The sequence below is a fragment of the Gallinula chloropus genome (assembly GCF_964237585.1).
Source record: "Gallinula chloropus genome assembly, chromosome: 2".
Taxonomy (NCBI): Eukaryota; Metazoa; Chordata; class Aves; order Gruiformes; family Rallidae; genus Gallinula; species Gallinula chloropus.
The window spans coordinates 47,611,652-47,637,778 of NC_140086.1; the positions used below are offsets into that span (position 1 = coordinate 47,611,652).

A 26,127-nucleotide genomic window follows, 5' to 3' on the forward strand; every position below is an offset into this window, starting at 1 on the left:
AACCACCCGCCCTCCCCTAACCGCGCTCGCCCCTCCCGACCCGGCCGGTCGGACGTGCGCGATGGCGGCCGGGAGCTGACACCGCCCCGACGGGACGGGATCCGCGTACGCGGACCCTGCACGAGTTGCGTTGCGCCTCGCCCCACGGAGCTCGGGACTGGAGGCCGCTGAGGGACGGAGAAGGGCGGAGGCCGCCCGGGACCTGCACGCCGGGACAGGCGGGAGCGGATGGCTCAGCGTTCAGCCTCCCCGGGCGCGTCTCCGCGCCGCTCCGCGTACTGCCGGCGCCGCGGCGGGGCGGGGCGGGGCAGGGCAGCGAGGGGAGGGGCCGGGCAGCGCCTCTCCGCGGAGGTGGGCGGGCAGGGCAGGGCATGGCGGGCGGGGTGTCCCAGCGCCGTGCCCGGGACAGGCATTACTCAAAAAGGGAAAAAAAAAAAGAAGTAATTAAAGTCGCCGCTGCTGCGCGCGGTCCCACCCTCCCCACCGGCCGGCTCCTCGGGCAGACGGGAGGGGACAGAGGGAGACGGCCTGCCGCGGAGACGCGCCACCTCCGCCTCCTCCGGCACCGCCACCGTCACCGCGCACTCGCTCGCTCGCCGCGGCAGCACCGACGGCGGCGGCTCCCCGCTTCCCCTGCACCCCCCCGCGCACCATGGCCCCCGCAGCCCCCCGCCTCGTCCTCGGGCTCCTGGTGAGTGAGTGGGGTGAATGGGTGGGCGCGGGGAGAGAGCGGAGCGAAGCGGGCTGGCGGCGGTGCGCCCCGGGGCCGCGCAGCCCGCTCCCGCGCCGTGCCGCGGCGCTTTCCCCCTGCGCTGCTTCTTGTCTCACCGCGGGCGAGAAACTTTTGAGGGGATTGATCTCCGGCTCTTTTTTCCCAGCGAGGTTTACCCTCGGTGGGGTCCTTGCGAGGGGCGCGCTAGGGTGCGGGCTCGGGAGCGGCCGGCGGTCCGCGCTTCGCGCAGAAGAGCGCGGTGGCTGCGCGGCCCCGGGGCGCATCCCCGGGCGCATCTCGGGGTGCGGGGAGCGTGATGGGGGGATGGTGAAGCCCGCTTCGGCGAAGGGAGAAAACCGGTTGGTTGGTTGTCGGTTTAACTTTCGGAGTGGTTGTTGGGTGGCTCTTTGGAGCGCGCCGTGAGGTTACGCGGTGGGCAGATGCTGCCTCTAGTACTGCACGGAAAAAATGCAACCGAAGTTCATTTTACTTAAATCTCCCCCTCTGCCCACCACCCCTCCCTCGAAAGTTGTCCCTTTTCCGTGGGAAGGGCTGTGCGTGCGGAGCGTGTTCGGCTTCTCTGGAGGGGTTAGCTGGGCAATCGCAGTTCCAGCGATTTTCTTTCCCTTCGGTTTGCTGTATTTGTACGTAATTGTCACCCGCGGAAAGGCCGTTGCCGGGAGAGCGGGAGAGTTCTCGCTTCTTCTGTGTTCAGCGGACGAGGGAAAGTGATTTGCCTTTTGTTTCTCGCTCTTTCTTCCCTGTTATTTTTGCGCTTGCAAAAAGAAGGCAGATGCTCGTTTGAGCCTGAAAGAAAAAAACCCCAAAACCTCACAACCTGGTAGCGTTGACGCACTGAATTTATTATTTTAATATTAATTATATATGCACATTTTAATTAAAATGTTACTATTCCAGACACTATGCGTGCCTGCCTTTGCTAGGATATTAATAATAAAACCCAAAGAAATCCAAGCGAGTTTGCTCATGCTTCTAGGTAAAAAAAAAAACAATTCCTCTGTCAAGTAGAAAAACCCCAAATCCTGCTCAAGTGTCTTCTCCATATGAAGTGAAACGACCAGCACAGCTTATTTTTACCTGGTGTTTCCTTATTTCTTGACAGACGCGAATAACTATCATTTCCATTTGTTCAGCTCCTCAGTAATTCTTCGTGCTGACATCAGACTGGCTTGGCATTGCTATTTCAGAATTAGGTGTCAGTGATTCTTAAAATATCATAGAACAATGTAAGAAGATGGCGGGATTGTTAATAACTTAGAAACTAATGCAATGTTGGTCAGGAGAGAGAGTTTTATTAAGTGTCTGTTAATAAGGGAAGTGTCCACTAATACATAAGCAGGGATGTTTAAATTGTTTTATATATACAGTATAAAAAGCTTTTATGATGCAGGCACAGCATTTAAATTGCTTTAATGCAATGATTAAATTCTATATTGCAACTTTATTTTTTAGCTGATCATAGTTTTTCTAAAGGTCCCTAATGTCTTAAAGATTTTAAAGTACTTTTATTTAAATATTAATGACTCCCAAGTCATTTTCAGAATTCCCATTAGCTATTTGCTTCTTTACACCTTTAATCCTAAAGGTGTGTGGAAAAAAAAATACTTTCTTTTTTTGCTGGACTTTCATCCTGAAAGAATAAATGTACTTAAAAGGGTGAATAAATTTATTTACCTTTCTGTATTTCTCCATTTAATGGGCTGTGTGATTTTTTGGATTACAATATTAAATGTCTGGTTAGAAACTAGGTAAGATACATACACGCACACACACACACATATATATATATAATCTGAGGTCAGGACTAAATTGCTGCATGCTAAGGAAAATCTTTGTACCTCCACCTGATTCTTTTTATAAAAAGGTTTGGTTATCATTATTAACATTTGAATTTTGAGGAGGACCCCATTTTGTAACTGGTTATATGGGAGTGGACTGCTGTGATACACGTTTTATTTATGTCATATCTAATTGCTGAAGCTAGATTTAATTAGTTTGTTGAGAACATACTTTGAAGATGCAAAGTGATATGTAAGTGCAAGTGTCGTCATGTGGTTTTAATAAGACACTTGTCTCTTTAATGTCAAGCATCACCATAGTTCCGCCAAACCGAGTGTTGATGGATTGAACCTTAAAACTTAAAGAGACCTTGGGTCTAAATTGGCCAGGAAAGTTATTGAAGGGAGTGCACAGTGGAGCTGTTTTTTATCTTTCCACTAAAGTGATAGCGTAGGTGAAATCATCTGGTCAAAGGGAACTTGTGCTGCTCAATGTCACTGCTGCTGTGATTTTAGAAGAAAAAAAAAGCCCAACCAAACAAACCACAGTCCATGAATGGATCCAGGAGTAGTAGCCAGATCGTGTTTCCAGTTTGAAGCTTTATATGCTGCACTGTACCTGCCTTTTTAGCTGAAGAGTGCTTTCTGTGCCTTTTCACGAGCTTGTCTTGAAAACCAAACCAACCAAAGGCAACTTCGGTAACTGTGGCTATTATTCAAAATAGCGTGTAATATTTTTTTTCCTGATCTTTTGATTTGTTTTCTAGGTACTGAGTTTGTGCTGTGAAGCTTGCAAGGAAGTCATTTTTCATGTTCCTTCTGAGCTAGAGGCTGACACGTTAGTTGGCAGAGGTGAGAAACTGCGGGACGCCCGTCGTAACATTACAACATTGCACTTTTGCCAGAGATGCTGTTAACAGAGGAGGAGACCTTTTTTTTGTTGTTGATTTTTTTTTTTTTTAATGGAATGAATGGATGACTGGACAGCCAGTTAAACAGCTGGATCAGCTTTTTTATGAAGGATACGCCCTATGTTTATTACGGATTTGAACACTGGCACTGTGCATCCATTTGGCGTTTGTGTAAACAGCTATTGTCAGCTTTCTGTGTTTACTTTAAAGCTAGAAGGGCAGAGTTCAATGTTTTCAAAATTTGGAGTCTAGGGCCTAGTATTTAAATAAGTGGCTCACTATTCCAAAGTGCATCTGTAACTCACAGAGCCCTATGAAGAAGGCAGTAAGTCATTTGGGTAATGGAAAAGGAGGAAAAAAAAAAAAAGACAACGAAACCCACACAATTAAGCACCCAGAAGTTGCTGCTTTGTGAAACACGGCTTTGACTTCTCAGTGGTGCTGGGGCATTGAGGGCACACAAGGGAACGTGTTGCGAAGGTGCCCTGCGTGCGCATTGGGTTGGGAGAGTGCTGCTGGCTGAAGGGTCTGACTTGGTTTAGGGCAGTGCACAGGGGACTGAGAGGAATAGGGGACACCAGAAGAGGCTCTGCTCTTTTTCTTTTTTTTTTTTTTCTTTTTTTCTTTTTTTTTCCTTTCAGACCAGTTTCTGAAAGGCAGCCTTTAAAAGGTGTGGCATAGGAGCTGCTACAGGTTTCTGTGCTGCCTGAGTCTGAATTTGAGGATTTGGAAGTGGCCTGTGTGAGTCCTGGGACAGCCGAGGAGTGTGCTTCAAGTCTGAAACCCTAGTCCACATTCCCACAGGACGTGGATTGGTAGTTTATCACAATACAAATGCTCAGAAAATCTAGCTTTAAAAATGAAAGTTTATTGACCTTATTGTTAAGTTATAAAATGAAAGGTTGCTACAGCTGTTCAAGTATTTAGCACGTTCTCAGAGAGTCTAGCATTTCTCTGTGGTAATAAACTTGATTTATATAAAAACAAAACTTCACATTATTACAGTGCTGTGAAAGACATTTCATAATACTGAACTTACTTTTCCCCCCCCAAACAAAATCTTTAAAGTTTGAATGACATTAATTAAACATTTATTAAGAAAGCATAATATGTTTTGTATTGATACAAGGACGGTACCTTGACAATAAAATGAGTAAGGATTTTGCTGGCTGTTGTAAGGTTTGGGTTTTTTTTTTTTTTTTATATTTCTGACTTACAAAACATATGAGAATCTGTAAAAGAAAAAGATCCCACAAAGTTATGCGTAACTGAACATAATGCTGACTCACATAGTCATCAGAAGCAAACTCTCCAGTCTGGTATTTTTGGAAATGCAAGGCTGTAATACGGAGCAGTATGAGACACCTAAGTGATGCAACGGTATTCTCGTCAATACTAAATTTTCATTGTACAGTTTGACAAGGGAGAGGTTTCACTGCTGCAGTGCCATAGAAAGTCTAGGAAATGTTGAATTTCCTAGTTTCCAGTTAATGGCATAAGAAAAGGAAAAATCACATCGTATTTAGAATTATGCTTCCCATCCCCTCTTGCATTCTTGAAAGGAAAATGAAATATAGTTTATTAAAATAAACTGAAATTCAGTATCTGCTGTAATCTGGGAATTTTGCACTCAACTTCCTTAAAGCAAGACTCCATCCACTATGATGTCATTGAAAGAGTATTGAAAAGTTTTGACTTTGAGAACACTGGCACCTTTTGTTTAGGTCCCTGGCCTTTATCTTTTTCAGGGTGCCAGATCGTTCTTTCTTAGTGCTGTGTTTCTACTGCAGTTTCGTTATATATTACTCTGATTTTGTTTATTTCTCCATCTGTAATGCTGAATTACTCTCTGATGAACCAAGTTTTGTGACATGTATAAAAGTTTATTTTAGCCACAAATGATAGCAATGCAGTAAAAAAAATCCTCAAGAAGTATGCTTGAACTTACCTGGTACTTCCATAAACTGCGTGGGATTTTATCATGTACATATTAAAAAATAGCCAATCATTTGTTCTAGAGTTAGTCTTTATCTCCCCCGTCTGTCTGCCTCATAATTTAAAGGCCTTTGCCCTCCCAAGACTACTAAATCACATATTATCAGTCACTGCTTTCCTCCTGAGGGCAAAACTTCCAAGATGTAGTATCTCCATTGGGCATTTGCATTAATTCATCGTCTTTGCTTATTTCGTGGGGCACAGAGTATAAGGCAAGTGTAATAGCTACTGATCCAATAATGAGCGTGTCTACAATGGTTTTTTGCATTTAAATGTATTAGTTCATCTCTAGTGAACTTCCATCCTCAATAATTTTGCCAGTGTACTTGTGTCTAAAAAGATACCCATGTCTACCCACATCCTTTAGGAAACTCCTGTGAACACAAGAGTGCCAATTCATGTAGACTGAGTCAAATCTGAATGCATAAATGGTTCCAGAACCTATATTTGGATGCTTAAATGCTTTAATACTATATGACCAAATTTTTTGAAGACTACATGTATCAGTAAATATAATTTTTTACTTGGAGAATGTTTTTTGTTTTGGTTTGGCTTTTTGAGGGATATTACTGTTCTGCTGCTTAAGTTATTGTCTGAATATTTTTTCTTACAGTTGATTTGAAAGAATGCCTTCAGACTGCAGAGTCTGTCAGTTCCAGTGATGGGAACTTTAGAATCTTAGAGGATGGTTCTGTGTACACGACATCTGCTGTTTCTTTGTCTGCTGAGAAAAAGACATTTACCATATTACTTAAAGACATTCAAGAAGATGTCCAAAAGAAAATAAATGTTAGCTTGGTGGAAGAAGGAAAAAAGGTGAGCTTCAAGTGTCAAGATAGCTTCCTTACTTGAGATACTTTTTTACAGAGTTCAGCCTCATGCTGGGTAACTGATCTGGAATTCAAACAATGAGGCAAAGCACTCTGGTGTAGAGTCTGGTTTTATATAGTAGTTGTTGATTACTGTGTCACTCTTCCTTTCTGAAATGGGAGATGCTAGCAACAAGCTTAATAGGGGATGTTAAGAATCTTAAAAGCCATGTTTGAAATTTTATTTGTGGAAAGTGTTACAATGAATGAAAAAAACTCTTTGAATGCTATCGCAGGTATAATTAGAAATGAAGACCTGTGAAAAACAAATGGTCAGTGGGAAAACTAATGCAGAGGGAAAAAGATGAAAACACAAGACAGTAGTTAAGCAAAAGTATACACATCTAAGAAGATATGGATATATTCTTACCTGTGTTTTTGTCTTCTAGACCCAGACACAGAAGACCAGGCATGCTAGAGATACAATTCTCAAGCGAATCAAAAGAAGGTGGGGCCCTATTCCATCTGTTATGATAGAGAATGAAATGGGACCTTTTCCACTACAAATTCAGCAGGTATATTTTACATGGATCCTAATACTATGACACAAGCTAGTTTTGTATGTAACTTTTGTGATAAAAGAAGATCAAAAGTGAGATCTTTTGTATCCCCAGCTGATGCCATTCCTGCTGTTATCCCTCTGTTTTGTTCTGTCCTGTTCATTGTGATCTGGTAGCTGAAATAACTTGTGAACATAGTTATTGAGGTGAACTGGGAATGGGCAGAAGTTGTAAAAAGGAGAGAAACATCCTATAAGGGGATATCTCTTTGGCCTGCAAATCAGTGAAGTGTGTAATTTAAAAAAAGCAACAAACCACCGCCCCCCCCGCCACCCCCCAAAACATCACCTAGAAAAAAGTTGTGTAGACACAGTGGGGAAAACCTTTCCAGTATGTCTTCATCCTTTCTGGATCTTGAGGTGTATACCTGTAACACTGAAGACTGAGTATGGCCTATATTATTAGGAAAAGTACTTACTATAAGAAAACAAGTAGGCGTGAAAGAGAAATGCAAGAACTAAAGTTATCATAGATCCATCTAGCCTTCACTAGATTAAAGAGTGGCTAGGAGCAGATGTGTAGAGACAAGTGTAATGACAGAGTCTGTGCAGAGCAATCATTCTTCTACTAATCTTACCTTCCTAACTTCTGGCGTTCGGTAGGTAAGGAAAATATTTGGGGAGGAGAGTGTTTATAAATAGATAACTGCTAATGTTAGCTCCTTGGTGCTTGTAATCAGATGCAGAGAGGCTATCTGAATTGGCATATCTCTGGACTATACTCCCGGTAGTCGTTCCTTCCCTTTCCCTCCATGCTTTGTTTTTTCTTCTCTGATTGCCAACCACATTCTCAGCAAGTGCACGAAGACCAAAATCTCTTACATATAGACAGAAATGATGAGGTGTCTGTATCTGAATGTGCTTTCTATGTGCAGTATTCTAGAGACGTTTATTTTTTTTCTTTAACTGTTTAGTAACATTATTGAGGGGATTAACTACCCCTTCTCATCTATGCATTATACAGGCAAGCAGTTACATGGCAAGCTGTTCTAATCTGTGAAGTTTGAGCTGCTAAAGAACTAGAAGTATTGTTTCTATTTTTTGAGGAGTTCCTGCTTGTGCTAAATATGATCACAAAAAGGGAAAAAATGTATTGGAAAAATGCTGCTGTTTTATCTTGGTCTATAAAATGTGTTCTTTATAGGTTCAGTCAGATACAGCTCAGAACTACACCATTTATTATTCTGCAAGTGGACCCGGAATTGATCAAGATCCAAAGGGTTTGTTTTACATAGAAAGAGAAACTGGAAATATCTTTGCTACTCGTGCAGTAGACCGTGAACAATACCCAAGCTTTCAGGTACAGCTGTCTATTCTAAGTAATAACTTTGGTGTTGTAGATCTTGAGAGAGGTTTTCTTTTCACTGCCTAGATGCTAATTGCAGGATAAATCTAGTGAGCCATTAGATTTGTGCCACTTTGGGGAAGAGTTTCCAGTTATCCCAGAGATTTTTAGGAAAGTTTGAGAAGGTCTGCATAAAAACAAAATCATGAGAAACTAGATAGCTGTGGGGTTTTTTTGAGCCTCTCAAGCTGTTCAGGTTTGGTATTTTGTTAACAAGGTACAGTGCTCTCTCTACTGGCTGAGAAGTGTAAGAAAGCAGTTAGTAGCAACAGACAGCTTCTAAGTAGGTAGGTGATTTGCAGTACCTATTACTGCTGTTTATTAGACTATGCTGTTCTTGATTTTGTTCTAAATAGCAATATTTACATCTGAAATTTTGGTGATGCTGAGATTGCCTCACAGACACCTGGAAAAAATCTGTTCAAGAGACTCGGAAAAAGTGTTTGTCAGAGTTGAGGGGCAGGGAAAAGAAAGCCATTTAAATACTTACAGCATGAGGAAGTGAAAGGAGAAAGATTGGAAAGCATTTAAAGGTTTTGTATTGCTGTCATCGTAAGATACCAGTTGCTTCCCTTTCTGTTTGGCTGAAGAGCCTGATCTTGAGAAGGGTATGCTTGGCACACTGTACTTCATTTCATCAACTCCTCTATTGAACTAGCAGTGCAATAATTGTGTTGCTTAAGCATGAAGCGAATTACTGAATTTATGTCTTGCAGATCATTTGCTTTGCAACCACTCCAGATGGTTATTCACCAGAGGTACCGCTCGTGCATACAATCAGGATAGAGGACGATAATGATAATGCTCCGTATTTTACACAGGAGCTTTTTGAGTTTTCTGTCCCTGAAAATTCCAAACCTGGTAAGAATTAAATCAGTGAACACAATGACCACTACTCAGCTCGGTTGCATACCAGTATGACCTGTTGTAATCCTGCCTTCTAATACATTTCAGTGGGTTTTCCTAAGGCGTATTTCTTTACAGCAAAACTGAATTTGCAAAGAGCAGGTCCAGATTTCTTAATGATTAGAAATTCCAAAAATGCCATCTCAATCATAGTGAGAAGTGTTGTTTAAAAAAGAAGTTTTAAAAAGCTGAGATGATATGGTGTTCTTAAAATGATGAAGAAACAACTTCAGAACATTATACTTTCCATTTTATCCATAATCACCTGTCTCCATAAAATGTTTTGATTGACAACACAGCAGTTTTTTTACAGATCAGTTTCCTAAACAACTAAATCAGTGGTGTTTTAACGTTCAAATTGCCTTTGAATGAGTGTACAGTGTTTGTCTAAGGTGTTGAATTAAGGTAGGACTTTTCTTGGGATAGGGTGGTGATGGGGGAGAAAGTCTTACTTCTGCCCATCCTGTAAAAACCAGATATTTGCCTGTTATGGACTTGCTTCACAAAAGCAGTGAGCAAGGTGGACCATGGAGAACAAGGAATGGAAAAGGTGTGGTTTTTCCATTCATTGCTCCTCTCCTAGGCTTGGGGTAGGAGCGGGGAAAGCCTTAACTTGCTTCAGAAAAGAAGCAGCAAAGTGTCTTCCCTTTCACTCAAAAACACCAGTTGCATTTCATTCTCTGAGCTGCTCTACTTCTTAGTGGGTGAGTTACCGATTTAAAGTGAAGTTACAAAACCTCTCAGGCTTTAGGGATGAAGTACAGCAGTGGTCCACATGGGGCTGTACTGCAGTTGGACTCATCTTAGAAAGGATCCAACCTCCCTCTCATGTTCCCCAGCAACTCCTTTTCAGCCATGGTTGGGATGCTCAGTTAGAAGTCACTGTCAAGACCACTAACTGAAATCTAAACTTATAGTATTTCTTTTGATGATAATTTGTGACAGCTGCAATAATTACAACTTTGAGAAGGAGAAAAAGTAGCCAGAGGATTCCACTGTTACTGTATTTTCTGTACTGTGCACTGTGCTTTCAGTATTATTTTCATTTAAATCTAAATGACCAAATAGCTATTATTAGGTACCTAAAATAGAAAAAAAACATGTTCAAATAATTTCTGATTACTTACAGGGTATTTTTTCGGATCTAAAAATTGCTGTATTCTATTCATAGGTGTAATTGTTGGAAAAGTGACGGCAGAGGACAGAGATGAGCCTGATACCCTACATACTACGTTGAAATACCGCATTGTGTCACAAACTCCACAAATAACCCCAGCATTTTCTTTACATGGTGACACAGGTGTCATTGCTGTATTGTCACCGCAGCTGGACAGAGAGGTGATCTTTCCTGAAGCATCTTGAGCAGTCATCTAATGCACATTGCTTCTTAACTCTGAATTTCTGGCATGGGAATCACCAGATAAATAATTTCTGTTACCCTTCTTCTGTTTCCCTATCTAAGGAGCTTACAAAGGTTTCTGAACACCTGTAATTTGTCCAAGGAGTTTCTGCACAGGTCTGCCATATTCTAGCTAATCTTGGCAGGGGACCTCCCAATTGACCTATGTACTCCTATTTGAATCCTATGAGCCACTGTTTCCTCTTAATCAAGCTCTATTTAAGGTGCTTCTTGCTTCACAGGGAAGGTGAACCAGCTTTTCTGAAAGTAGCTGGTCTGCCTATAGTAAACAGAAATCTTTCAGATACCTGAAATCTAAACAGTAAAATTGCCTAAAATTACAGTGCAAAGCATTAGTTCTTATCAGCTGGCTTTTAGGTAAACAAGATAAAGGAAGTTTTTGGGTTTATTTTATGGTGGATTTTGGTTTTGTTTGGGGATTTTTGATAAAATGTCATTTGAGAGATTGTTTATGCTAGAAAACCTGATGGGCATGTGTAATTCAAAGTAACATTTCTAGCATAAGCCAATAATTCTAGAAAAAATCGCTCCTATGGACACATCTCTTTGAGATTAGAAGGAGTTGTGTTCTGGCATACTTCTGTTGCTTCATGGCTGAATATCCACATTAGCAGTGTGTTGTAAAATCACACATTTGTAGGTACACTGCTCAACTTCTTTAGCAAGAGAAAAATGCAGTGACTGTGACCATCACCATGACTACTAAGGAAACAGTCACAGTGACTACTGAGGGAAGGAAAGCTTGAAAAATGAGTCCACTGCTTATCTTTAAAGATAAAAACTTACAAAGTGGAATAGCCAATTTCTTTTCTCCACCTGAGGAACCTGATGATACTTACAGACATTTGGAACTGGAGTTACTGTCTTGATTTATAAACTCTCGTTTTGTGCCCAGTCCAACCCCTGCCCAGTCCTCCTCCCTGAGTGTTCAGGAATTAATAAGGCTAAAAAAAGCCTTTCGCTGTTGTGACTCAAGTCAGGGATTTAAGTAGGCTGCTTATCATTGCTCCCCTTGGAACTGGTAGGGGCACTGACCATGCTAAATGACAGGCATTGCCTCGTCATGTAGACCCCAAACAAAGTCTGATTGTAGCACTGTTTCCGGTCATCCTCACTGAAATCAACAACATACAATGAAACTCTTTACTACCTGTAAACCTAAGAAAGGAATACTCTGCCGCTCCAAAGGAGAGACATAGATAGTAGATGAAAGTGCATTATTTGTATTTTCCAAAACTTCAGGTATTGGAAAATAAAGCTGAGATTGTGGGAAGCTTTGTTTGATACAGGGTGTAGCATACACATTACTAACGGATGCCAAACTCCATGCTGTTTAGTCCCTGAAGAATATTTTACTTTTTTTCCTTTTGAAGCTATAGGGGGAAAGCCTGAAAGCAAATTGCCTCATTTTGTAGGGGAGCACTGAATTTAGAGCAGACTTGGGGAATGGGAGTAAAATATTTCATTGTAGTCTTTTATGTAACTATGTGATTTAAAAAATCAGTATGTCAATTTTCTGTATACTTTTATTCCTCTTTTCAGCTCGTATCTGCTTATACTTTGTTAGTTGAAGTGAGAGATATGGCAGGTCAGCCTTATGGTTTGTGCACCACAGGAACAGCTGTCATTCATATCGAAGATAGAAATGACAATGCACCATCTTTTAAACAGATACAAGTAAGTTAATAAATTAAATGTCCGTAAAAAGGTGAAGCCATGCCCCCCAACTGTTTTTATCCCCTCTCTATTTTTCTGAATAGCAGCAGTCCCTCAAATACAAAGTCTAATGTGGTAAGACAGTTAATGCCAATATAGACATTTGAGAATGCCCTGTTGGTTGCTGTGCTGTCTGGTAATTACACCTATTCTATTAATTGTTTTGAGTCACTTGCCTTGTGTCCGTTGGGAGAAAGCTGACATGACTCATTCATTTCTGCTGCAATGCATAGTCTTAGAAATCCCATAATGTAACTATTTTTCAGGGAGGGGACAGATTCACTTCTAAGCATTGTCATAATCCCATTACTGTTTGACCAGCTCTGGGTACTTCAGCATTGCAAATGAAAATGTTTGGTTACTGAACTAGGTGCAAGGCTTTGCACCAAGATTTTCTATGCCTTTCTGACTTTTTTGTGTTCTATAGAAGTATTATTAAAACAACGTATATTTTGCCAGTAGCTACAACTCAGCCTTAAATCTGTGCTTGCCGCAGCCATCTGAATTATTCAGCACAGAGTATAGCTCAATAGCTGTGTATATAGCTGAAATACCACAGGAGATTTTGTAATACAAAATTTATGAAAAATAATTCGTTATCCTTGAGGAATACACATACCTTATCCTTACCACTCAATGCTGTAGAATCTCATCAGTAATAGTAATGCAAAATCGCCCTTACCTGTACTTCTTGAGCTTGTACGGAATAACACATCTCTTAAAAAAAGATAAATAAGAAAAATCCTTTCATCCTTTGCCATCCAAGCAGAGATGTATTTCACCCTTTTTGGCTTTTCTTCAAGTTCTTGTGGTTTGTTTATATGAACTTTTTTAATTTCCCCCAATGCCTTTTCTAATGCTCTGCTTGATCATGTTGTATGCAAATTAGCATCTGTAGCTGATGTAACCGAGGGGAACTGTGCTAATTTGCCTTTCCTGGAAGGAGAATTCCATACTTAATTGTGTCAGTGATAGTTTGAATGTATGAAGGAGCTGAGATTTCAACTCTGCAGTCAGGAAAGGTCTACTGTTCACTTAGGGTGTAAGGGAGGAGTGCAGGAAATATGCTAATGCATGAAGACAAAATAAATCATTAAAACAGCTTTGAAAATTGATGCCTTGAGTTTAAGTAGACTTATTTAAATACAGTATACTTCAGTCCTCCATCATGGAATGATATGTTCTGAATTAACTTGGGCTTTCTTTTGTTTCTTTTTTTTGATACTCCCAAGTATGAAACACGTGTGGAGGAAAACAGAGTGAATGTCGAAGTACTGAGAATCTCTGTTATTGATCTTGATGAACCTGGTTTGCCTGGCTCAGGAGCCGTGTATGAAATTATTAAAGGAAACGATGATCGGTCCTTTGAAATTACAACAGACAAAAACACAAATGAAGGAGTACTGTGTGTTGTTAAGGTAAGGAAGAACAGAACTGCTAGAGAAAAATGTGTGTGTCTATGGTGGTTGCTTTTAAAACTTCGAATCTAGAATGCATTTCTGTTCAGATAGTTTCTGTAGCCATCAGGCAAACCACACTTTCTTCCCAATCTGAACTCTTCGAGAGCAGATTGCATTATGCGCTGCAAATGAGTCTTGTGTGTGGTACATAACCTACAAAACTCATCATCCAGACTACTCCTCAGTTTTGTGTGTGGAGAATTTGAGGAATTCCCTTTGGTTTGTCATTTCAAAAGAGCTAGGTGCTTTTTCCTGGTACCATGGTTGGAGTTGTTTAGACTTAGGGATGTGAAGAAAGCTTCATGGCTGTTTTTCTAATAGAAATATGAGTGTGGCAAAGGAGGGAGGAGCCCCTCCTCCAATCTTGTTCCCTCAGGAAGTTGATGAAACTTAGTAACTCAGAATGAAACTTTGTAAGTTTTATTTTGCAATGTAGTGACTTCAGGTTTGTTTTCGTGGGGAGTGAGGGAGTCTGCATATATATAAAGACTATATGTTAATTTATGTACTTACCATACCCAGTACTTCATGGATGTGAGGTGAAAGGACCACAGTATCTGTACTCCAGCCTGTTCCTTGGCCTCTTAATGTCTCTTTTTCACTTTTTGTTAGAACTGCATTAACAGGTAACTTCTAAGGAGCAGAGAAGGTTAATATTAAAACCTGAAGATGTAAATCTTAAGGGTAGAGATGCCAGTTAAATTTGCTTTTTTATTTATTATGGGGTTTTTGTTGTAGGTGATCACTGGAGCTTTTTCTCAAGATATGTTCCTGGTATACAAATACAGTTGAAATTTCTTATATTTAGTGTAATGCTATAGTGGACCAGAAAGTATTATGACTTTAGGATATAAATAGCAGTATTAAAGGCATACAGTGACCTTGGAGAAGGTATCCGAAGAATAAATGGTAGATACTTACTTATCACCCCACAAGTTCAGATGTGTTTGCAATGGGTGAAGTCTTAGTAGGAAATAAATGCATGTGCTAGCAAGAAGTATGATTAACTTGCACTGGAAAGTAAACAAATGTAACTTGAAGTAATGGCCAACTAGGTATTGGAGGAGGAAATCTCCCACCACCTTTAATTCTCAGGTCTATTAGTAATTGACTCTCAGAGTATTCACTAAAATTTTTACATTAGTGCTGCTTACTTTATTGGGGTAATTCCTCAGGTTCTTTTCTTTGACTAACTTAGAACTTAACATGTTTTTAAAAATCATGTCCCTTTACTGTGTCTCAGGCTGGATGTTTCAGAAGTTTAGCTGACTTTTGTAAATTAATGTCGGTACAATTTTAATTTTTTAGTAACCGGGCAGTGAAAACAATACCAAGATTGGTATTGGTTTGAAGGGAAAAAAACAACAGCTTACCTCTGTTACAGGGACTGGACTATGAAAGTGCCAAGCAAAGGATCCTCGTGATTGCAGTCAACAATGAGGCACCCTACATACTGGCACCACATTCGCAGCAGCTTTCCCAGAGCACCTGCTCTGTTACAGTGCACGTCCTGGATATGGATGAGGGGCCAGTGTTTAAACCTTGTCTGTTACGCATAGAGGTTAAAGAATGTGAAGATGTTGGGACGAGTATCGGGAGATACGTAGCAGAAGATCCAGAGACTGGAAACAGTGAAGGCATATGGTATGAAACAATGTTATCTGTGAATGTACCTGGAGTTTAACATGGCTGGGATACGGGAAAGAGGAAGTAGTTGTTGATGCTGGGTGTATGTGTGTATGTGTGTGGGCACACATGTGAAGTGTATATTAATACATGCATCTTTCTGTGTCTGAGATCTTTCATCAAACAAATTGATCTTGACAGCTACCGGATACCACCTGGCCAGTGTAATTGGATCAGCATAGATGAAAAATCGGGTGAAGTCAGAACCATTAAAGTCTTGGACCGAGATGTAGGAGAGATGAGGCGAGGTCAATGCAATATCACAGTCCTTGCAATAGACAGAAGTGAGTATTATATGTTGTTGGTATTATTTCTGGTCTGTAATAGAGGTTTATGTGCAAGTTTAGTGTGGGGACAGCTATACTGGTTCACACCAGAGACCCACCCAGTCCGTTGCCTTGTTGCTGGGATACCTCTATTAAGTGCTTAGGGAATATTATGTAGCAGCATTTAAGAAATCAGAACAAATTCTCAGTGTTTTCAAAAGTTATCTGCTCCCATTAAAAAAAACTTTCCTAAGTTTAAATTGAGAGATTTTCCTATGGACAGTATGTCTTTTATTCCCTGGCTATGTTTTTTCAAGTGAGAGCACCTGCCAGCTGCGAGGTTGACAGCAGAGAAAGTAGAGAGAACTTTTTGAAAACATTGTTGACCTTGTGACTCTCACCGTTTCCTCCTTCATTTGACTTCTTGGTACCTTGCTTTTGTAAACCCTTAATTTAAAAGGACCTCTGAGAATAGCTGTATGTATACATTGCTGTATGTTGTGCTTACTCTCATCTTCAGTCATCTAGGTTCTGCAACAGTGTTCACGCTATGTGTTTCCTTGTGGCATGTTCTTACAAATTACTCTGATTGTAAAGGAAGGGTTGTACACACAGATTTTCATTCTAAATCAGTTTTTGGTTCTGATTTTATGAGTGAACATCGATTCTTTCTGATTAATATGGGTATATGCATTTATTGTAGGAGAATACATAGTTTTGCTGCAACATCATCTAGCCAGGAAGACAAAGTACATCTTTCACTTCCCCAGTGTTAAAGGTGGCAAGTGGAGTATCAAAGAAAAATGTTAGGCTTATAGGTCACACTTTTAATTCTAAAATATGTATCTTACATTAAAAAAGAAAAGTGGACTGCCTTTATAAATCAAATGGTAGGATTTATTTTGAGTCCTTGTGAGCTTAAACATCAATGGGAGTAAAGAACACACCTTTGGAAGTTGCTTTACAGCTGAAAATTCTCTGTCCAAAGCTTGCATATTAAAATTAAATGCAATTTATATTAATTTAAATTCTTTGGAACTTCTGTTGCATATGAAGTAAACATGATACATGAATATTTCCTATTTAATATCTTCATTGACGACCTTGATGAGGGAATAGCATCCACCCTCAGCAAGTACGCTGATGATACAAAGATGGGAGGAGTGGCTGACATGCAGGAACACTGAGCTGCCATCCAGCGAGACCTGGACAGGCTGGAGAGCTGGGCAGGGAGAAACCAGATGAGGTTCAATAAAAGCAAGTGTAAAGTGTTGCATCTGGGAAGGAACAAGCATTTGTTTCAGTACAGGCTGGGAGATGACCTGCTGGAGAAGAGCTCAGTGGAGAAGGACCTGGGGGTCCTGGTAGATGACAGGTTGGCCATGAGCCAGCAGTGTGCCCTGGTGGCTAAGAGAGCCAATGGGATCCTGGGGTGCATCAGGAGGAGTGTGGCCAGCAGGTCGAAGGAGGTGATCCTTCTCCTCTACTCTGCCCTGGTCAGGCCCCACCTGGAGTATTGTGTCCAGTTCTGGGCTCCCTGGTATAAAAAGGACAGGGATCTCCTGGAGAGAGTCCAGAGAAGGGCTGCAAAGATGATTAAGGGCCTGGAACATCTCCCCTATGAGGAAAGGCTGAATGAGCTGGGGCTGTTCAGTCTTGAGAAGAGAAGACTAAGGGGGGGATCAAATTAATGTCTATAAGTATCTTAAGCATGGAATGCAGGGGGAATCAGCCAGCCCCTTTTCAGTGGTCTGTGGAGACAGGACAAGGGGCAATGGCTGCAAGTTGGAGCACAGGAAGTTACACACCCATAAGTGGAAGAAGTTTTTCACAGTGAGGGTGACAGAGCACTGGAATAGGCTGCCCAGGGGGGTTGTGGAGTCTCCTTCTCTGGAGATATTCAAGACCTGTCTGGACACCTATCTGTGCAATATGTCCTAGGGAGCTGCTTTGGCAGGGAGGTCAATGATCTCTCGAGGTCCCTTCCAACCCCTACAATTCTGTGATTCTGATATTCTGTGAATATTCAATCAGGTATCTCTAGAGAAAATTTTGGAAAGTAGATTTGATGTAATTTCCCTGGAATGCATATACAATCATCGAACATTTCTGTGTTGGGAAAATATGTCATTATGAGGGAAAGCTCATTCAATTTTTGCATATAGACTTTGGTGACAGAATGTGTGTCGTGGTTTCACCCGGCTGAGGGCCAAGATCCACGCAGCTGCCTGCTCCTTAAAGGAAAAGAGCAGGTTAAAAGGAAGAGGGGGGGGGGGGGGGGGATGAGAAGTAAGGGAAGGGAAAAGGAAGAGAAAGGGGCAAATAACCCCAAAATCAAGAAATTAAGAGGCCCGTGGGTTGGGATAAGGATAGTTTACTAAGATAACAGAAAGATACAATGTAACAATACTAACAGGACTTCAAAGCAAAATATATGAAGCTATTGATACATAATGCAGTTTCTCACCAAACCACACAACTCAGGCCGTGCCAACCAGAGCCGTCCCAGAACCCGACCGTCCCCCAGAACCGCGCGTCCCGGAGCCGCCCCAGGCCTTCCTCCCGTCAGCCCCCCGATATCCTGGGCAGGACGTAACTGGCATGGAATACTCTCTTTGGTCAGTTCGGTCACCTGTCCTGGCTTCGCCCCTCCTTTCTCATGAAGAGCTGAGAAAGTCCTTGACTGTCTGACAGCAACTAGAAACATCAGGGTGTTATCAGCAGTACTCCCATTTTACTCTCAAACACAGCATTCATCCGCTGTTACAAATGAAATTAACTCCATCCTGACCAAAACCAGGACAATGTGTCACTGCTAAATTTTGCTACTACATTGTGACTCAGAGGGAAGAGGACAGAAGGAAGCTCACTGTTTCTGAAAATGCTCCTGTTTCCAGGGGAAGTGAGGGTGGGGAAAGTGTAATTAATTTTCTTCTTCCAGAAGTAAAAAGGCTGGAGACCTTTACCTTCTACTCTGCATCTCGGTCTGGCTGAAGACTCTTTACTTCTAAAGCATCTCTTTCTCCTCTCATCCTCCTGGTAGAGCAGAATCTATCCCCACACAGATACACACACTAAATAAATACATTGCCTGCACGTGCAGAACATGGAGGTTTGGCAGCTGTTGATCCATTCTACAACCAGCCAAACAAAGAGAAGCAGCTAAGAGAGACCTTTGAGAAGTACCTCTTTTTCTGGCTAAATTAGCAGTTGCTTTCCACCTTACTTCTAAACTTGGGTATTACAGTTGATGATATTTCATTGTGAAAGTTTGGACTGTAAATTAGTATGCACATGTTAGAATTAAGTGCTAAAAGCAGTTGGTTGTTTTTTTTTTTTTATCTCATAGATGGCAAAACAGGCACTGGAACAATTCAGGTTGTCATCCTGCCTGGGAACAAGAATTTCCCACGAATCTTGAAGACCGACTATATAATGTGCAGAGACAGAAAACCGATCTGCCTTACTGCACAGGATGGTGATGAGTCTCCTTACAGCACACCCTTCGTATATCGCATAACTGATCGTAGCTTGGCTTCCTCATGGAAGATAACTCGACACAACGGTATGTTAAGACTTCTTCCTACTCCTCACTTAGCTGTAGGTTGCCAGAGGAGGCTCTTCTACCACTGTCTTGGGTAGACTGTAAGGGTAGATTAGCATAATATATATTGGGAATTGATGTAGTCAGTGGGGCTAAAAAGGTAACCCTGATGTTCTCGTTCCTCTGTTTCATTTGCTTTAGAGGAGATCAAGTGTATCATAGGGCTAGAGTGGAACACTAAAGAATTTATATTAACTGTCCTGAAGGCTATCAGATTGGTCAAGCATGATTTCCCTTTGGTGAGACCGTGTTGACCGCTCACAATAGCCTTCTCTTCCACATGCTTATTGATGACAGCCAGAATGGGCTGTTCCATCACCTTTCCAGGGATGGAGGTGAGGCTGATTGGACTGTAGTTTCCTGGGTCCTCCTTGACTGATTTGAAGACTGGAGTGACGTATGCCAGCTCCCTCAGCACTTGTGGGTGCATCCCATCAGGGCACATGGATTTACGTGTGTTGAGCTTGCCTGTATCATCTCTAATCCAATCCTCCTTGACGGAGGGAAAGTCTTTTTCTCATCGGACTTTCTATCCCACCTCCAGGGTTTAGGGCTCCTGAGGGCTGACCTTAGCAGTACAGGCCCTTAGCAGATCTCAGATGTCTGAGACTTTCAAAGTTTATATTAGGGAAACATTTTAGATGGTACATGTAATTTAATATTCTTTAGAAATTATTTTTTTCACCCTTTAAAACATGGTCACCAATCATTGCCATTAAGTAAGGCAGCAGACTAAATGGATTTTAATTACGGCTGGATATAGGTGTTTGCACTGAATATAACAGTAGACCTAAAGAGTGAAAGAGGTATACATTAATTTTATAATTAATTATTGCGATCACACTACCAGAAGTCCTTTTAATAAATGTCAGTTCAGTTGATGGTCTGTATTAGTAAACCCAAAGAGTGTCATTTGCTATAGTGAACCGAATCAACTTCTGTGTTGTAAATTGTATGCTGTCAGAAGTATGTACAAAGTTTACTTTTTCAATTCTAACATTTAAAAAGTGCTGAAAGTATAAAATACAGTTCTGAGATGTAGTTTTAAATCGAGCTTTAAACTAGCTAATATGGATCTGGCAGCATTGTAGCTGTAATGGAAGAGAAGATTGTGATCACTGTCACATTTATGACAACAGAGTTTCAGGAATTGTTAACACTGGTTGTGTCTTTTTTTTTTTACAGATAATTCTGTGTATCTTTCACCAAAAGGTGATCTCCCATTTGGAATATACAGTATTCCTGTAAGTGTGACTGATAATGGAGGAAAGGTAGGAGAGACCAACATAAGAGTTAACTTATGTGATTGTGTTACTCCAACTGAATGCAATGGCGAGCCCCGCAATTTACGTGATGGAAATGTTACTCTTGGCATATGGGCCATCCTTGCAATGATCTTAGGATCACTGTTATTGCTGTGTAAGTACACTTGTTTTTTTTTTTTTATGTGAAGTTTTGATTTTAAAATTGGCTGAGAGAAAACCTCATTCAAATAGTTCAGATGTTTCTCTCTTTATTTAAGCAGTTTAAAGCCCTCTTCACTGACTTCATATACCTTCTCTGTTTGTATTGGTATCACAGGCTTCTTGCTCTCGTCTTGTAGTTACTGTGTATGCATTTTTGGTTATACGTTTTATGTAAGATGTCCTGTCTGCTCATGTTAGCCAGGCTAAAAAAGCTGTATTCAGCACTTGAACCAAAAGAGGATGGGATTCCTAGTGCTTATCAGACCTTGTCTTGAGGCAAGTGTAGTGAAGTTTGGATTTGATTGTAGTACTGGTTTTGGGATGCACACTTCCGTTTGTAGGAATGATGAACTGAATTTCCTAGAGCTTTTTGTGACCTTTCTTGTGTCATGGATTAAAACATGGAGTGTCTGAGACACTGAATTTCACAAAGGATTTTACAAGAGCCAACGTAAGAAGGACTGGAGACTTCCATAACAGACCAAATCCTTGAATACATGCTGTGTTACTGGAGCTGCCCAAAGGCTAACGGAACTGTAATTGCACTGCTGTGATCCAGGGAGGTGGTGACAGTGATATGTAATAAGAAAGGCACTTGCCATTTAACAGAATCAAAGATAGTCTGACATCCTTAAAAATCACCAGAGTACATGCGGCAGTAACAGTAACAAATACTTCAGAGTTCAGGTTTTTTTCTTTCTTTTTTTTTCCCATTTTTTTGGTAACAATCAACCTGTCTCCCCCCAGTTTAGTGTCAGCTAACTGTTCTTACTCAGGTAGATAGAACACTGGGACCTGCACATGTTTGGAAGGTTAGATAGATCCATGTTGTATCCAAACAGGACAAGTACCCACGTTTGTGATAGTCCTGAGGTGGAACTTTCAGTTGTGGGGACATGTGTGAAATGTCAGCTAGTTTTTTGTCACAAGCCCATGAGTGTATCCCTCCCAGATAGACCCATTATTTTATGGTGGCTAGGTTTTACCCTCCGTATCCTCTACCTAGCATTGTCATTGTTGTCTTCTCTGTCAGCATCAGGAGGTGACCTGCTGGAACCACTGATGTAGATCTCACTGACAGCTATATCTGCAGTAGCTAAATGAACTTGAAAGTGTCTCTTGGCCAGTTTTCCACAGAAGTTTATGTGTTCAGAGATCAGACTGCTCAGTGGGCAGTTAGGCAGAACTGCTGTGTTCCTCTTGGGCTTCTTTATCTTTTAAGATAACTTAGGAAGGAAAGAGTGGATCTTTGAATAAAAGGTTTAGTCCTTTGTTTAGGATAGGTATAAGTTGCTTATGGTTCTTTTAGACAAAGTCATTCCTTGCTAAGTCTCCTCGATAACACAAAGTAGATGTATGGGAGGAATAAACTGAATACAAGGACTTAAATAGGTTTCTTCTGTAACAAAAATGCTTGAAGTTCTCCAGGGTCCTGCTGACCTTTTCTGTGAGGCAGGTTTCTGGCATTGGGACGTTTAGCTTGCGTATTAGTTCCTTATGATATAATTTCACATCTGGGTATTCATACATGAGAAATGTCTTATGCACAACTTTTTTGTAGGCACAAGATGTGATTTTTCACCTGGATTTGGTCAAATTTTTAATTGCTGTACCATTTTGCAGGCAGAGTGTTTTCATAAAGAATGCATTTCTTTCAGGGGAACCAAGATATATTTTAGAAGAACGAGATAGTTCACCAGTGTAGTGAAAACTCTGTATACTGTTTGAAAAGATGTATATATGTAAAGTTTTGAGTATTCACATTTTTGGAAAGAAATCATTTTTTTAAATCATACTCGCTGCTTAGACATTTAGAAAGATTTATACAACAAGATTCATTATCAAACAGAAGTAGATACATTATGAGGTGAAGTTTACTGTATCTTCCTCACTTATTTCCTTTCCATAGTAATCCTGATCACAATTTGTGGCTGCTGTGGCTCTGGGGTAATGCACAGGCATGTGACCGATGATTGTGCCAATCACAATTTAATCATTTCAAATACAGAAGCTCCAGGAGAAGAAGTGATGGTAAGCTGTCTTTCTACTTCAATGTAGAGACATGTAATTAAGATGTCAGTAGCATTACAGTTTGAGAAGAAGACCACCTGCAAGTAAGTGATTTATTAAAAGAAATAAGCAATAAATGCAGGGATGTGCTTTGCTGTGTAACAAGACTTTGAGAATTCTTACTTTAGGCAGAGCTAGTAGTGCCATATATGTTTGACTATGTCCTGTATTTCTTGGCCTGGCTGCTTAGAATTCTTCCAGACTTTTAACTGGTTGGAACTTTCAGGTAAATATTTCAGTTACTTCAGTCATTTTGAACAATGAGGTTAGATGGAAATTTATTATTTTACATATATAAAGAAAACATTACTGCTTTTCATTGGAGAAGAATTTTTAAATTTATCAGATCGTAATTTACAGGTGCAATTTCTTCTTTTACCTTGAAAAATAACCCCAAATTTAGTTGATTTTTGAGACAGTGGAAAAAAGGCGCTTGGACAGCCCAAGTTTATGAAGTATATTATTGATTTTGCCATCTAAATGTTTTTAAGATTCAGTGTACCATGGACACAGTACGGCCCGGAATTGCACTCGTACAGAAGGATTTGGCTCTTCAGACTCTTACCCCTCTCATCTGACTTAAAAACCATTAAGTTTACTTCCGCTTGACAACCAAGAAATCCTAATGGTGAAAAGTGTCACATGAAGCATAATGTGCCACTGTAAACTGATTGTGTAGTTTTTAATTTGTGATCCCATCCTAGTTTTTCTGTATTTCCCTCACTATATAGGCATAATGTGTGAAGAAATGGAATTAAACTTATGCATGTGACTGTATATCTGGTTTAATGGCTTACAGGTTGTTGATTTTGAAAACCTTTTATATGGTAATTTAAGAAAGTAGCATATGGATTATAGTGCATCTTTTGTTGAGATAAAGATTGAAATTTTAGATCTTGTATCATATTTAAATGCAGACTTTTTCCTGCTCTTTGTCATAATATCTTTTCCAAAGACCACTTACTGATCTTTACACATTAAGGATAACTTCTCACTCAAAATGCTGCAGTGCAAAGCTGGAGACTTAAATTTTCAGTATTATCAGTTCCTGACTGCCGTTTCATCTTTTGAATTTGAAAAAAAAGTAAGTAAAGGTATCCCTGCTACTGCATCTTTTTTTAGGATCACAATATAATTCCTCTACAAAATACAAATGATCAAGGTGGATATGGAATAAAAACAGGAGAGCAACAAACATTTGAAATGGTAAAAGGAAGAGGACATACCTTGGAGTCAGTGAAGGGAGTCGGACATCAGACTCTGGGATCAGTTAAAGAAGGAGGAGGAGGACAGCCTGTGATGGATACATGCAGATACTCCTACTCAGAATGGCATAATTTCACACATCCTCGTTTAGGTGAAGTAAGTATTCTGAAACTGGGTTGGTATTTGGTCAATGTATGCAGATGTCTAGGTTATGGTCAATATATGCAGACTTTTGAAGGAAGACATGTATTTGTGCTAGAATGTAGTCTGTTTTGGTTTTGTTTCATTTTTCTTCCTCTTTGCTCCTCTGCATCCTTTTTGGAATAGTAGCCTTTCAAAAAGTCCTTCTTTATGTATTTTAGACATAAGTGTAAATGACTTTCTTTTCCTGGCTTGAACTATAGGCAGTAGGCTGTGTCTCATTTAGAATATTTACTCATTTATAACAAGTACTTTACTCAAGGTCTTGTGAGTTTTTCTGAGAATGTTCACTTTTATTCTAACTGCTTGCCTTCTACTGATTTAGACTGGTTACTTACCTTAGCAATGGTGCAGAAATGAATGTGCAGCATTAGAAATGTAGTTACTCCATGCTGTGGAGATCAGAAGCTCTCACTACTTGCCTAACTAGTTATGTGTATGTAAATCTGTCTTTTAATTTCAAGTGGTTTTTAGTGACTTGACAGGTTCTTTAAACAGGTTCTTCCTCTTTTATTGTTACATACATGATTAGTAGAAATGATTTCTTTATTAAATACTTATATTTTATAGTCTTAATGATATAGACCAATCATGTGCATTTTTTGTATGTAGGAATCCATTAGAGGACACACTCTGATTAAAAATTAATCAATGAAAGGTAAATCAAAAGAAATTATTTTTATGCAATATGTTTAGGATAACAATTTAAGAAAATAATAAGTTGTGTTCTCTTCCTATGCAGAAGGTGCACATATGCAGACAGGATGAAGAACAGAAGCATTCTGAAGATTATCTCCTTTCATATAACTATGAAGGAAAAGGATCCTTGGCTGGCTCTGTAGGCTGCTGCAGTGATCAGCATGAAGAAGAGGCACTTGACTTCTTAGATCAGCTGGAACCCAAGTTTAGGACATTAGCAGAAACATGTGTAAAAAGATAAATGTGCCTTTCACAGTGCTGACAAAATCCTGTAAATAAGTGGCTGTCATACTTTTGTGATGTTAGTTATTTTGGAATTGAGAGGGGGAGAGGTTTATCAGGGTTATTATAGACTGGTGAGAGTGTAAGTAACTCTTACTTTAAATTTGCAAGGTTTTTTTTTTATCTCTTCTAGACACATTCCATCAAAAATAAGGGATTAAAAATATTTTTTCTTTAGACAATGTTAATATAGTAATGCTAGTTTCTACTTAGATTACATTTCCCGTTCTTTGTGATTACTTAAAATGCAAAACTTGGTGGTGTCCTTTTAATTAATTATTCAGCTTCAATAATATCTGGCTTTGGAGAAGGAAAGCTTTTTAACTCTTTGTGTCTTTGTTTTCTTTAGTTTGTAGAAATAAACCAAAAAACATTACTGGTGGATATCAAATACCTTGTTAATTTTTAACTTATATGAACTGAGATACAAAACACTTTCATTTTTCACATTAAAAATACTGATGAATACATTAGAGAACTTTTTATTTTGATTGAAACTTAAATATATATATATATATATTGTATATATGTAAAATAATATTCAAAAATATATTTTTCTCTTAATGGGTTACCACCCATCAGACTTGCTATCCTAAGGGATCTATGGCATCACCACATAGGGTATCAGCATTGTATGCGAGTATATATTTTTCTTCTAAGGAATAAAAGATTTTTAAAAAATAATCAGGAAATAGGGTTGACTATTGTACTTCAAATGAATGCAAGACAAATCTCATGTTTACTTGACCTAGGTTTGTACCTCAGTTGCTCGTGAGTTTTAACACAGTATCATTACAGAAATGATGCACATTGCCAAGAATTTTGTCCAGTGTAGCTAACACTATGTTTTTTACTTGCCTGTTACGGACTTCACTGTTTTTTACTGTAATTAGAACTTGACATGATACAGCTCAGATGGATTAACATACACTGAATTGATAACATGTTTTAAGGA

General features: G+C 40.0%; 1 protein-coding gene across 1 annotated transcript; it reads left to right on the top strand.

Moving 5' to 3' along the window:
• Positions 1 to 652: 652 nt before the first annotated feature.
• On the top strand, positions 653 to 25,131 carry DSC1 (desmocollin 1; the record flags this gene model as incomplete). The annotated part of the gene is made up of 16 exons (XM_084280408.1): positions 653 to 691; positions 3,279 to 3,363; positions 6,031 to 6,233; positions 6,676 to 6,801; positions 7,990 to 8,145; positions 8,907 to 9,051; positions 10,268 to 10,434; positions 12,059 to 12,193; positions 13,465 to 13,650; positions 15,077 to 15,336; positions 15,520 to 15,662; positions 18,994 to 19,209; positions 20,434 to 20,667; positions 22,624 to 22,745; positions 23,907 to 24,146; positions 24,934 to 25,131. 16 exons carry the CDS (start codon positions 653 to 655, stop codon positions 25,129 to 25,131), a joined length of 2,655 nt encoding a protein of 884 aa, XP_084136534.1.
• Between the last annotated feature and the right edge of the window lie 996 nt (positions 25,132 to 26,127).